We start from the raw sequence: 11490 nt of genomic DNA, 5'->3' as shown, positions 1-11490 counted from the left end.
TCCTGCTCCTGCTCCTGCTCGTGCTCGTGCTCGTGCTCGTGCTCGTGCTCGTGCTCCAGCTCCAGCTCCTGCTCCTCACTGTCAACAACAGGATGGTCAAGTTGTTCTCGCCATCCCAGGGAACCTCTCTCTGAGTCTTCACCGAGCAGTCGAGCATGAGCTTCTAGGTTTCCCTCCTGCTCCTGCTCCTGCTCCTGCTCCCGCTCCCGCTCCCGCTCCTGCTCTGATGCCGCTGCCGCTGCCGCCGCATGACACACGTCAGGCCCTCCTCTGCTCCACGAGTACCGCAAGGGGAACCTGCACGAGTTCGAAGGACTTGCCATGTGTGTTAACCTCAACCTTCCGATCTCGCAGAGTTGCTGACAGCAAGTTCAAGATTTCTCTTGTATGAGGCGAAGAATGTCTCCTCTCTTTTCCGCCCCTTCCTGTGCTCCCTTCCACGATACGTTCCCCTCCCAACGTTGGAAGCAAGAGGTCTTTTCTTTCAGACTATCACTGCTGGGCCTTACGAGGGCTGCAGAAACTTTCAAGAATGGAATGTTTGCAAACAACAGCCGATATTTGAACACCATATGGACAATCGGCAAGGTGTGACAACTATGGAGAAATTCTTCCCTTCTCCTTGTGGCTTCCACCTTCGTTATCCTCCTCCTTCCTCTGTCCTCCTTCCCTCTTCTTCCTCCCCCTCCTTCTCCGCCCCCTGCCCCCACTTAACTTTCTCCCTCCCTCCTTCAGCTTTATCTGTCTCCATCGTCCCTCATATAGAAACTTCTCACATTGCAACGCACACAGATGTTTCGCGACAGTTTCTCCCGCGCTCAGAAATTCTTCGCCGAGTGATACCCTCCACGTTCCCTCTCCCTCCCTTCTGCTGAACCCTCTCTTCACAGAAACCCAGGACTCTTCCCTTCTCCTATCGGTACCGGCAGGTACTGCATCTCACTCCCTACCTCTCACGGTAGGAGCAGACGTGAGGGAATGGATGTGGGCGAGCGCCATCATAATGTCGCGCTCATGGGGGGTGAAGATTCCAAAGACAAGCTTACTCATGGTACTCTCCTCCTCCTCCTCCTCCTCCTCCTCCTCCCAAGTGCTGCTGCTGCTACGCGACCGCTTTATCATCTCATCTTCATTCATCTTCTTCTTTCCCCCTCCCTGTCTGCCTCCTCCCCTTCCCCTCCCCCCTCCTCACCTTTCCCCTCCCTTCTGTTATCTCTCCTCCTCCATCTCCCTCTCCCTCCTCCTAGTTCCTACCGCCCCCACATCTCTCTTCCCCTCATGTTGTCCCTGCAGCAGAAGGCCGAGCGCGCAGGAAACGACAAGATGCACATCCTAGTTCCTCTCGCCGACATGGTCAACCATGACGCCAAGGCTCGCAAGGTCTCAACCCCCTCCAGCTCTTCCCCACCCACTTGCTGCCCCTCCTACTCTCCTTCCTCCTTCTCTCCTCGCCCTCGCCCTTCCCCTACCAACATCCCCTCTCTACTATCCTCCTCCTCCCCTTTAATCTCTCCCCTCCCTCCCATGTCTGTTGTCAACCTTTGCTCCTGCTGCAGGTTGGAATATCCGAGGGTGGTGCGATCGTCATCTACGCAGGAAGAAATCTCGCTGCTGGCGAGGAGGTCTGCATCACATACGGTGAAGGTGTATGGGCCCTAGCTCATGTCTCAAGGTCATGTGACAGGTGACAAGTGCAACATGGAGCTCATGGCTCACTACGGCTTCTTCGTGCCTCACAATAATGTGAGGGTCCTCTAAGTGTTGCTCATGATCGCACTTACACTTGTGCAGAAGACAACTTGTGAAATTGACCACATCCTTCAGAAGAGAATGTGGGAGAAGTAACCGGAAAGCCATCTCGTGGGAAAGAAATTTTTATTTGTTTACAGTTGTTCATCTAATTTTTTAAAGAATATATGAAAAAAATGGAAGGGATAAAGCAATTCAGCTGAATCAGACATGGGTAGTTCTAACAATCCGTTCCAGTGAGCTGACTTCCATCAGTCGTGCCCTGACCTCTCCTACGCTGTCAAATACAAAATTGTCCCCAATTCTCTTGCCGTTTCTCGCAGTAGTTTCCTTCTGTTGCAGACTTCTCATGTAGGCTTGCTGGGAGGGAGAAAGCTTGAAGACTCTTGGTCGGGAAGACTTGGTGTACAATACAAGGGAGGATTCTACGAACAAGATGGATCTGTTTGCACAAGTTTCTGTAGTTGTCATGATTTGGGATCAGGTGAGGTGGTCGAGGAAACCAGAGCGAAGAAGAATGGAGGAGGAGGGAGGGAGAGCAGAGGGGAGCAGAGGGGAGGGGAGCAAGGGAGTTGGGGAAGAGGATGAGGAGGATGTACGTAGAGATGCGTATGGTTGTACAAATACGGAGAGCCAGGGGATCTGGAGATGCGGAGGTTACGTGCTGCAGGGGTCGAAAGGGTGTGCTGCGATATAAAAATATTGTAAAGTGACCCTTATATTTGACTTATAGCGGGGAAGTGGCGAAGGGGTGTTCTATTGCCGAAGATAGAAGAGCCGTAGAGGGCGCTAAACCGTCTTCGAGTCAAAACCTAATATCAAGGAAATCTCGAGACCCTGCAACCCTGCTCCCGGACTCCTCCGTCGAGGTAAGCTGTAAGCCCCGAATAACCTTCAAAATAGCCCATTTCAGTCTCTCTTCCGGCCTCCGTGCGATAGATTCCTCAAAACTTCTTCGGATTGCGGATCCGGAGGCCGGCACAGGTTTCGAAATCCCTCCTATTCCGTCATGTCACGTTACCAGTTGACTGGCTCGGGCCCCGGCGGCAAACGGGCCCGGGGAAAAGACGAATCGTTGAGACGCCCGGTCACTGAAACTTCCACTACCATCACTCACCGACTCGTGATGGCTTATGGAGCAAAGAAAGCCGAATTCCTACATGAGGTTTGTGATGCTGTTATTAGCAAAGAGAGATGATCTAGCCTGACAACAGTAGGTAACTCCCACATGAGAAGAATATAACGTTGACATCTATGAATCGATCACTACGTGATTTGATATAAAATAGTTCAACTGCGGGTTCGAACTCCTTTCAGTGCCGCACCGCGTTCCTCTACGAAAGTTATGAGCTTGCATTGTTGAGAAATAAAACAAGAAAAACTGAGCCACAATATCTAGTGGCTAAGCAAAAGCATTGTGCATGGAAAAGCTCAATTTTTTGAAATAATCTGACAAAAGGAGGAACGAACATAATGTTCTTTCGTATTCTGAGATATGTAGATCAACCTTGTTCGGAATTCATTACAATATACAAACGACTATGATACAGTTTATGAAAGAGACTGCATCTGCTTCAAGAAAGATCCATGTACCGCCCCCTAACCTGATTTATACTGGCGAGCAGACAATCTGCATCTGACATCGTCACAGATCCTTTCGATTGTGACACATGGCGCGAGGAGTCTAGATAGGCTCGTTGCGAATCAGAAAGTTTGAATGCTCTCTTCGGTAAAGTTCTGGGCCTTTCGAATGAGAAATTCAGCAGCTCAATGGAGAAGTCCTTTGTTGCTTGTGGATCCATGGATTCAGATGACCTCGAGGAGTTCACAGACAGGCACGTGGGTGTAGGATCAGAGCTTGCTCGAGCGCAGAAAATGCACTATCAGATGATGACAAGGATAGAAGCTGGCTGGCTGGGGGAGGATTGGCGGTGCAAAAAGTTCGGAGGTGCGGGGGGGCTGGAGCAGAGGAACGGGGCGGGGGGCTGGTGAGAGGGGAGGCTGAAATGGAGGAAGAGGGAGTTGGGGAAAGAGATCAAGGGCGGGGGGAGGCCGGGGAGATTTTCGCTCGAAAAAGTCGAAGATAAAAATAACGTATTAGACGAAACGTTGTTTGTTCCATTGTTTTCTCCGGAGCTTGTCTGAAACGTTGTTTGTTTTTCGTGTGTAGGGTCGCAGTGCAATCTTGAGATACCCACTCCCTGCAAGGGTTTGACCGTGGTCAAAACACGGAGTCTTCTAGAAGACCACCAGATACACGATCTAACGTCCGGGGCCCGTACAGTACCCTCACTACCCCATTGAATAATAGTACTGGGGGATGGTGGGTGGTGGTTCGAACTATTTCCCTGTCGGTCGATGACTCCGAAGAAGGCAATGCTTGTAAAAGTTGTGAATCTGTTGTAAACATAGTGAGCAGTTTTGAAGTACTGCTCCTAAATTTCAAATTTGAATGTCAAGAGTTCCAATCTGACTGCAGGGATTCCGACACGTGGCAGTGATGGATACGAGTGTTCACGAAGGGAATATCTGATGGCCCCAAGAGAAGAAATTTCTCAATAGAGCTATTAATTAAATCCCCCTACCTCTGTACTTGCACCCTCGAAAGCACCGACTCTTCCGACCATTCCCACCCCACCCCTTTTATAGTCATATCCTCCATGTTCGTGTAACTACAATTGAGTCCCCTCCCGACGCTGTTAGCAAGCGCTTTCTACCTCCCTCCCCTCCCCTCCCCTCAGTCCCCTCCCCTCCCCTCCCTTCATCCCTGTCTCCCTCCCTTCCTCCCTGTCTTTGACTCCTGCAACAATCATTTTATCTCGGTGTAGTGATTCGAGTTCGATGTAAAATTCGTACTTGACTCAAGTCAACCTTGGGGAAATATCATCACAATAAGTTCTGCATTGTCGCAGAAGACTTGGTCGTTTTGTGTTATCATTATATTCTGTACAAGACCGCAATGGCGATAAAATCCTTTGGGATTCGAATTGTTGAGTCATCCTTCGCCTTGTACACAAGTTCTACTCACAAGGGCCACACTAAGAAATTTGTCCTGACTGTCGGTGTCCCAAGAAGAGTACGTCAAAGGAATGCGGGACGAGACTGACAAGAGAGTTCGCAACGTGTTAGGACCAAACTTTCTTCTCGAAGCAGTTGAACAGGCTCGACAAATCCGAAAGAGCAGAATAACTGTGATGGTTGAAGAAACGTGAGCCGCCGGGTGTGTAAGGGCCCCGAGCACACAAACTTTCTCATACAAGGGCTGACACGAAGCTTGTTGTAGTAAGAGACGATGCAAGCTTGCAGGGAACAACGGGACCTCAAGACCTCAAAGATCCTACCTGGCAAGTGACACGTTGACCTGGACTCTGTATGAATACAATGAAATGAACGAGTCCGATCCGGTTTCCCTCTTGCGGCTGAGGAGAGGATGACTCAGACATCATTGTTGACAAATTCTGAAAGGTCGAGGACTGAGATGAATAATTGAATAAAGGATGTTTAGAATTTCAGTTTCCAATCCGACTTATTAAGGCTCTGACAAGTTGCCAGCGCCTGATATTGACCCGGTGAACCATCGGAACGGATCGGCGTATCATCGCCGGTCCCGGGTGCGCCGGACGGTAGACCGTCGTCGGACGGGAATCAACTAAGTTCCCCAGGCTTCACCTGTGCAGTGAACTTTCACTTTGAGTCTTTACTCCTGGCAAAGTGTTCACTTTGAGAGTCACTTATACTACTACTATCATCATTGAATAACTTAGTATTATTCTGACTCGGCGATGATGATCATCCCTGAATGATATGCCGCCGGGGAGTCTGATCCTCTGGGCCGATCATCACCGATCAACTTAGTCGCCCGGGCCGCGCGGCGAACTTCCGGCCCAGTCACTCACTGGCGTTGCGGCGCCGGCCGGGTGGCGCCGCGCCGGCGCCGCGCACTGCGGCATGGTCCCGGCGGCCTGTGAGACCGACCGTCCGGACTGGATCGGACAGTGCTGCTAAAAAGTGTAGTCAGGGCTTCTTTACTGTGACTCAAAGTTACGTTGAAAATCCGAGTGCGGGCGGATGGTGCGGATGACTTCTAGACCAGCAGAGAACGGATTCGAGATATATCGCAAAACGTGACTGGTGGCGGCAAGGGGCGTACAGTACCAGACAAGGACCGTGACTACTTCGCTAAGATGACTGTTGTAAAGGTCGAGGTGCAGGGCGAACGGGTTGCGACTCCCTTAAGAACTAGATCTCTTGATCATGTCTCAAGGCTCTACAGGCGGCTGACGAGTCTGACCCATTGGCAGCCCCATACAGTCGTTGGGCGACATGAGCCTCTAAGTACCCCGGGAGTCGACATCACCTGTTGCATCGGGGGAATAAGGGGGTCCTGGGGGGTGGGCTGTTGAAGGATTGCAACTGAGTCAGCAAACGAGTCAGCACTTCGACTTCTTGGAAGAGGTCGAACCTTCTCTGATCGTCATGATTTACGAAAACGAGAGGTTTCAGCCTCGGGTCCGACGTGTGTCCCCCCAATCTTGCAGGGGGACTTGAAGTGAAGACGTCTAGAAAAGGAGGGTTTGGAAGACGCGAGAACAAGAGAAACAGGACGCGACACGACACGAGACAGGAAACGAAGAGGCAAGGCAAGGCAAGGCAGGGCAAGGCAAGGCAAGGCAAGGCAAGGCAAGGTTGTCTTGGAAAGGAAAGACACCATTTGTTTGGTCATGGGAAGATCCAGGGTCATTTCTCAGACTGCTGTAAAACATTTCAACAATCGTAGCATTGACATTGTGGAGTCAACAGTTAAGTTTTCTTATCCATCTCTCACCCGGAGAGCATCCTTGAAGCTCACGGCGGCTCAGCTGCAGTGCATGGACAAGTTCCCTCATGGTCAGAGAGAGAGAGGAAACAATCCTCTAGGAGAAGATTTTCTTCTGCAAAGCATCCAGCAGGCGAGGCTGAGGCAAGGCTAATATGCCGTTTCCATTCTCCTTTTGTTACCGCAATTCAGATCCAACTCGTTTTGCCAGATTCATTTTCTAGAAGGATATTTGGCAAAAGTCTGCGTCAATCTCAGCCCCAGGCGACTGAAAGGCATTTGAGCCTTTCAAAAATCTCTTATCATCGTTCCTTCTTTTGAAGATCCGTTATCAACTTTCATCGGAAAGTTTGAAGCTTGTTTCCTCCTTTCATGTTTTTGTGATATATATGTATCATGAAGGAAGGTCTGTACACGAAAAAAACTCACGGCCACTGTGTAGATTTTTGAGCCAATGGTTTTGTTGTCAAATAAAATAGTGATTAAACTTTAATCTTAGACCTTGGCATGCTATCCTAACAACACCTGTAGGGAGTCATTTTTAAATGCGCTTCTGCAAAGTTTCTTCATCACGAGATTGCATAGCATGTAACAAGGAAATATTGAGTGCCGGCACGCATGCTCATTACCTTTCAAAAACTGTGGAAGCCAAGGAAGATTCAACAAGTACAGTGGAAATTAAGAAATTTCAACACACACAAACACTCACAGAACGACTCTCAACGTGAAAATTTTGGAAACTTTTGCTTTATTTACAACTACAAAATTTTGAATAAACAAGGAAAAAATAGTCTAAAGCACATACACGTTTTCTGCAAAACTCACACTAAAATCTCGTAAACCGCCTGATAAACTACAAACAATACCGCATTCGAGAGTGCCACTAACGAGCAAACGTCAGATCTCCTGCAGTGCGAGATGGTCTCCTGCAAGACTGAACCGGTCCTCTTCAACGCAAACTTGATGGAATCCACAACTCCCCCGCGTCTCCTCACTCCATTGTGCGGGACAACACCCTTTCCGTCCATGACTCCCTCCAAGGAAGCGCTAGCAACATAGGAAGCAGACCCACACAGAGCGCCCGAGATCGCTGCTCCTCCCAGGCTGATGCTCAGGATAGGGTTCATCACGCACAGGGCTGTATAGGAGAGGAAGAACACTTCGAACCCCACGATGTTCGAGAGGCATCGCTTCCCCGCATCCATGAGCTTGTGAGCCAAGTTCATCTTGCGCTCGGAGCTCGCTGGGTCGAACAACAGCGAGATCAAGGTCGACATGATACCTGTCCCGAACGCTGCCACAGCTACAACCCCGAGCCCCCCGGAGATGGAGGAGAGGGAGAGAGTCCCCTTCAAGTATGCGTACGTGCCAGCATTGACCGCCCTCGTGATCGCCGTGACCACCATTGACTTTCGGAAGCCCTTGTAAAGGTCCGTGACTCGGCTGCGGAAGACATTCTGCATTCGGTTGAAGATGGAGCCGAACTCTCCCATCTTCTTCTGTCCTCTCTCCACAGCCTCCAAAGGGTAGCCGACTGAGAGAGCAACAATCCCCCCAAGTGCCCCAGCGACAGCATGCGCCATCAGGTTGGTTCCTGGAGGGCTGAAGAGCACGAGGCCTTTCGACAGCTGGATCAAGGCGACGATGGCGAGGGTACCTCCGATCATCTTCTCCGATACGCCATTGCTGATCTTGTTGATGTAGGCGGAGAGATCCAGCTGGTCTGTGCTGAAAGTTGCTGCATCCGCCAGAGACTGCTTGAACCTCACAGCAACCCCGGTCCTCTTCTTCAAACCCGACAGGCTCTTCAGGTTGTCATAGCTCGCCGGTTCAGATAGAGGCTGGCGTCGCAGGGGAACTCTCGTCATGTGTCTCAGGCGAACCAGGTTGCTTGTTGTTATCCTTGATCGTCCCAGGGAAGGTCCAACCGCTCCCATGTGGAAGGCGGAGCCATCCTGAAGCAGGACGACGAAAACCACCAGGAAGGTGGCTGCGTTGAGTAAATTACTTCTCTTGTCTGTTTCTGAGCATTGCGTGGTCCAGCCTTTACCCATCAGAGGATGAGGCTAAGTTTTTGGGAGTAGAGTGTTCACGAAGAACAAGGAGGAAGAGGGGGGAGGAGCAGGTGGAGGAGGAGAAGGAGGAGGAGAGTGGGAGAGGGAGGATGGCTTAAGGGAAGCAGGAGTGGAGTAGGTCATAAAAAAACAATGTGGGGAGATGTCACATAACCCTGGGTGGGTACTCGCGAAAATTATTTTTCAGGAGGGGTAGGGTCATCCAAGTTTTTGGAGATTTACGAGGTGGGGTTTGTTTGCAGGGGTGGGGGGTGTCTGTTCCATTGGACTCCTAATGTAGAGCAAAGAAGACTAAACAAGGGTCTTCGATTTACCGAATGTGTTCATAGGTAAATCATTGATACCTATCGTACTGCGCTAGAAAGTCCTGGGAACTGCTGTGATGATTGAATTGAACCCCTCCATTTCTGGTCATTCTCCATGTTCGGGGTGGGTGGTGATAGAAGAGGGTTCTCATGAAAACATCCATAAGGAACCAAGTGGGGTGGGTTCTGCCTTGTAAGGGGAGGGAAGAGGTGAAATCTCTGAATGACCCCACCTCCTGGGGTGGGTGGTAACTCACGAGAATGTTTGTTGAGGGGGTAGGGGTGGATTCTTATATGAGGTGGGGTAGTGGCTCTATTGATCAAATGGCGGAGGTGGGTACCATGTTTGCAACGGGTGGGATGTCCTGAGATGTTCAAATGTACCCCCCTGGGTATGTATTTATGCAGGAAAAACTTGGGTAGCCGATGCAAGGAGCTTTTACCGGGGTAGGTCTGTTCATTCTTCTTGGGGTGGTCACCAACGACGGGGTAGGGTAGTGTGTCACAAAGTGGTGTAACAAAGGATCCATGGCAAGGAGATTTTCAGATGGACCAGTGGAGTAGGTAGGGTAGTGTGAGGAAACAGGGTGGGCAGTCCGATCCCACTTTTCGGGGGTGGGGTCATGAACTGGGGGAAGAGAAATGAAACGGGGGAAGAAGAGAAGTCATGATATGAGGGGTAGGTTCTTTAATGGCAGGCAAAATTAGGGGTACTTTGCTGGTATTATCAAGGGGGTGTAGTACGAGACAACAGGGGTCTAGAAATAGAACTTGGGGAAGGAAGAGGTTAGATTGCAGGAGGTGGTGGGCTTCTCAAGAGTACCCAGGGGTTGGTTTACCCTACCAGTTATCTTGCCATTCCACTGACTTTTGCAGGGAAAACAACTGGTCCTGTGTGGTGTTGATTCAAAGACCACCGGTAGTGAAAAGTTGGGGACAAACTTACAGGGGTGGGGATGCTCCATGCCAGAACTTGGGGAATATGGAACAAAACGATTCCGGTGAGAGGGGTAGGGGGGTGTAGGGGTGGGGCGATGACGTGAGGTCATCAAAGATTGCCTGGTAGGGGTACATCGGAGGTTACAGAATCAGAGCTTGGGGGGTGGGGGTGCTCTAGTTGTACCTGAAAACCGCTGAAGATGGCGCGTCAACGACAGCGTTGAGAGAAGTTCCTTTCACACCCACCTCTTTGGCTATTGTTTTATGGGAAAGAGGGGGGTAGGGGTTATGCTAAACGCCTGCCACACCCATGGAGAGCTCGTTTAGCAGCCTTACAAGCATGCGCAGGCCGCAGCCCACGAGTCCCTTGGACAATTCAGAGTGGGGTCTTATCAACCTATCAGAATCCTAGGACCCTCAATGTTTAGGGAAGTGGGCCTCTACCTCTCTTTAGGCCTAAGGGAGGACGCTTGTAGAAAGGTTCTATTCCGATGTAGCAGTATAGGACCCCGTCATAGCAAATGGTGGCACCACTCCACCCCTTCCTTCAACGAAATGGAACCGGGTGTTGCGGATCACTCAGAACTCAAACGATGTGTGTAGAGACTTCTTCTTGTTCCTCCATTTTACTGATTTTTAGTATTGCCCCCGACTTAGTATTATTATTGCCCCGACTTTACAAAACCTTTCCTCAACTCGGACGACCTCAGGTTTGATTCGGTTCATGCTTGATTTATTTGATCCTTTTTGGTTTGAACCATTGTTCTGCCCATTCTGGAACTTTCGAAAGTTCTCAGAAAGTTTGTAGTCCCTGTAAGTTTCGATGCAACTGTAAGTCTCAAACTCCCAAAGTTTCGAAACTTTTGAAAAAGCAGAAGATCAAATGCACTGAGGGCGTGGCAGGGGAGGGGAGGGGAGGGACGTGTAGGGGATAGTGAGGAAAGGAAGGGGAAGAGGAAGGGAGAGAAAGGATGGGGAGGAAGAGGAAGGGAAAGGGAATCAAGATGCTTGTCTTGCCTTGTTTGGTTGTTATGCTAATCTTCGGGTAACAGGCGACAAGAAATCCAACAGGAATTTATCGTTTGATAGCCTATCAACACTAATGATAGAGCTCTGAGAGATGAGATTCCTTCCATGCTGTCTCCATCAAGACGATACTGAGAACCGGAACAGCAACGGGAATTTCAACTCAGAGGCAGCCTGCTGCCCCTCAGCTTGCTCTTTGCAAGGAGGTCCCGAACTTCCAGCCTCCCATCATGCAGTGGCGAGTTCCGGGCAACAAGGAGCTGCGGCTCATCCTTGCTGCTCGGAGGACGGGAAGGGCACGATCGAGGATCTTCAGCGTGAGATGCAAAGGGGACTGACGCCTCCTCGCTCACTTACTGTGGCAGTTGACGTTAGAAGCTCCGAGGAGAAGGCGAGAGGAGCCATCGAGCAACTCAGGTGGCGCGAAGCAGCTTCCTAACTTCCTCCACCTCTCGCCCTCCCTCTTCCTGCTCCTCCTCCTGCTCCTCCTCCTCCTGCTCCTCCTCCTGCTGCTGCTGCTCCTCCTCCTCCTCCTCCCCCCCCCCCCCCCCCAGGGAGGAGGAGGAGGAAAAGAGTAGGT

General features: G+C 50.6%; 2 protein-coding genes across 2 annotated transcripts; one reads left to right on the top strand and one right to left on the bottom strand.

The window, feature by feature from the left end:
- Positions 1–792: 792 nt before the first annotated feature.
- Positions 793–1845, top strand: GUITHDRAFT_121141 (hypothetical protein; the record flags this gene model as incomplete). The annotated part of the gene is made up of 7 exons (XM_005819624.1): positions 793–836; positions 891–919; positions 969–1021; positions 1294–1380; positions 1557–1638; positions 1685–1743; positions 1792–1845. 7 exons carry the CDS (start codon positions 793–795, stop codon positions 1843–1845), a joined length of 408 nt encoding a protein of 135 aa, XP_005819681.1.
- Positions 1846–7386: 5541 nt separating this feature from the next.
- Positions 7387–8747, bottom strand: GUITHDRAFT_166647 (hypothetical protein; the record flags this gene model as incomplete). The annotated part of the gene is made up of 1 exon (XM_005819623.1): positions 7387–8747. Exon 1 carries the CDS (start codon positions 8617–8619, stop codon positions 7387–7389), a length of 1233 nt encoding a protein of 410 aa, XP_005819680.1. The 5' UTR covers positions 8620–8747.
- Between the last annotated feature and the right edge of the window lie 2743 nt (positions 8748–11490).

The sequence above is a fragment of the Guillardia theta genome (genome assembly GCF_000315625.1).
Source record: "Guillardia theta CCMP2712 unplaced genomic scaffold GUITHscaffold_214, whole genome shotgun sequence".
Taxonomy (NCBI): domain Eukaryota; class Cryptophyceae; order Pyrenomonadales; family Geminigeraceae; genus Guillardia; species Guillardia theta.
This window is presented reverse-complemented; position numbering and strand designations above follow the sequence as displayed.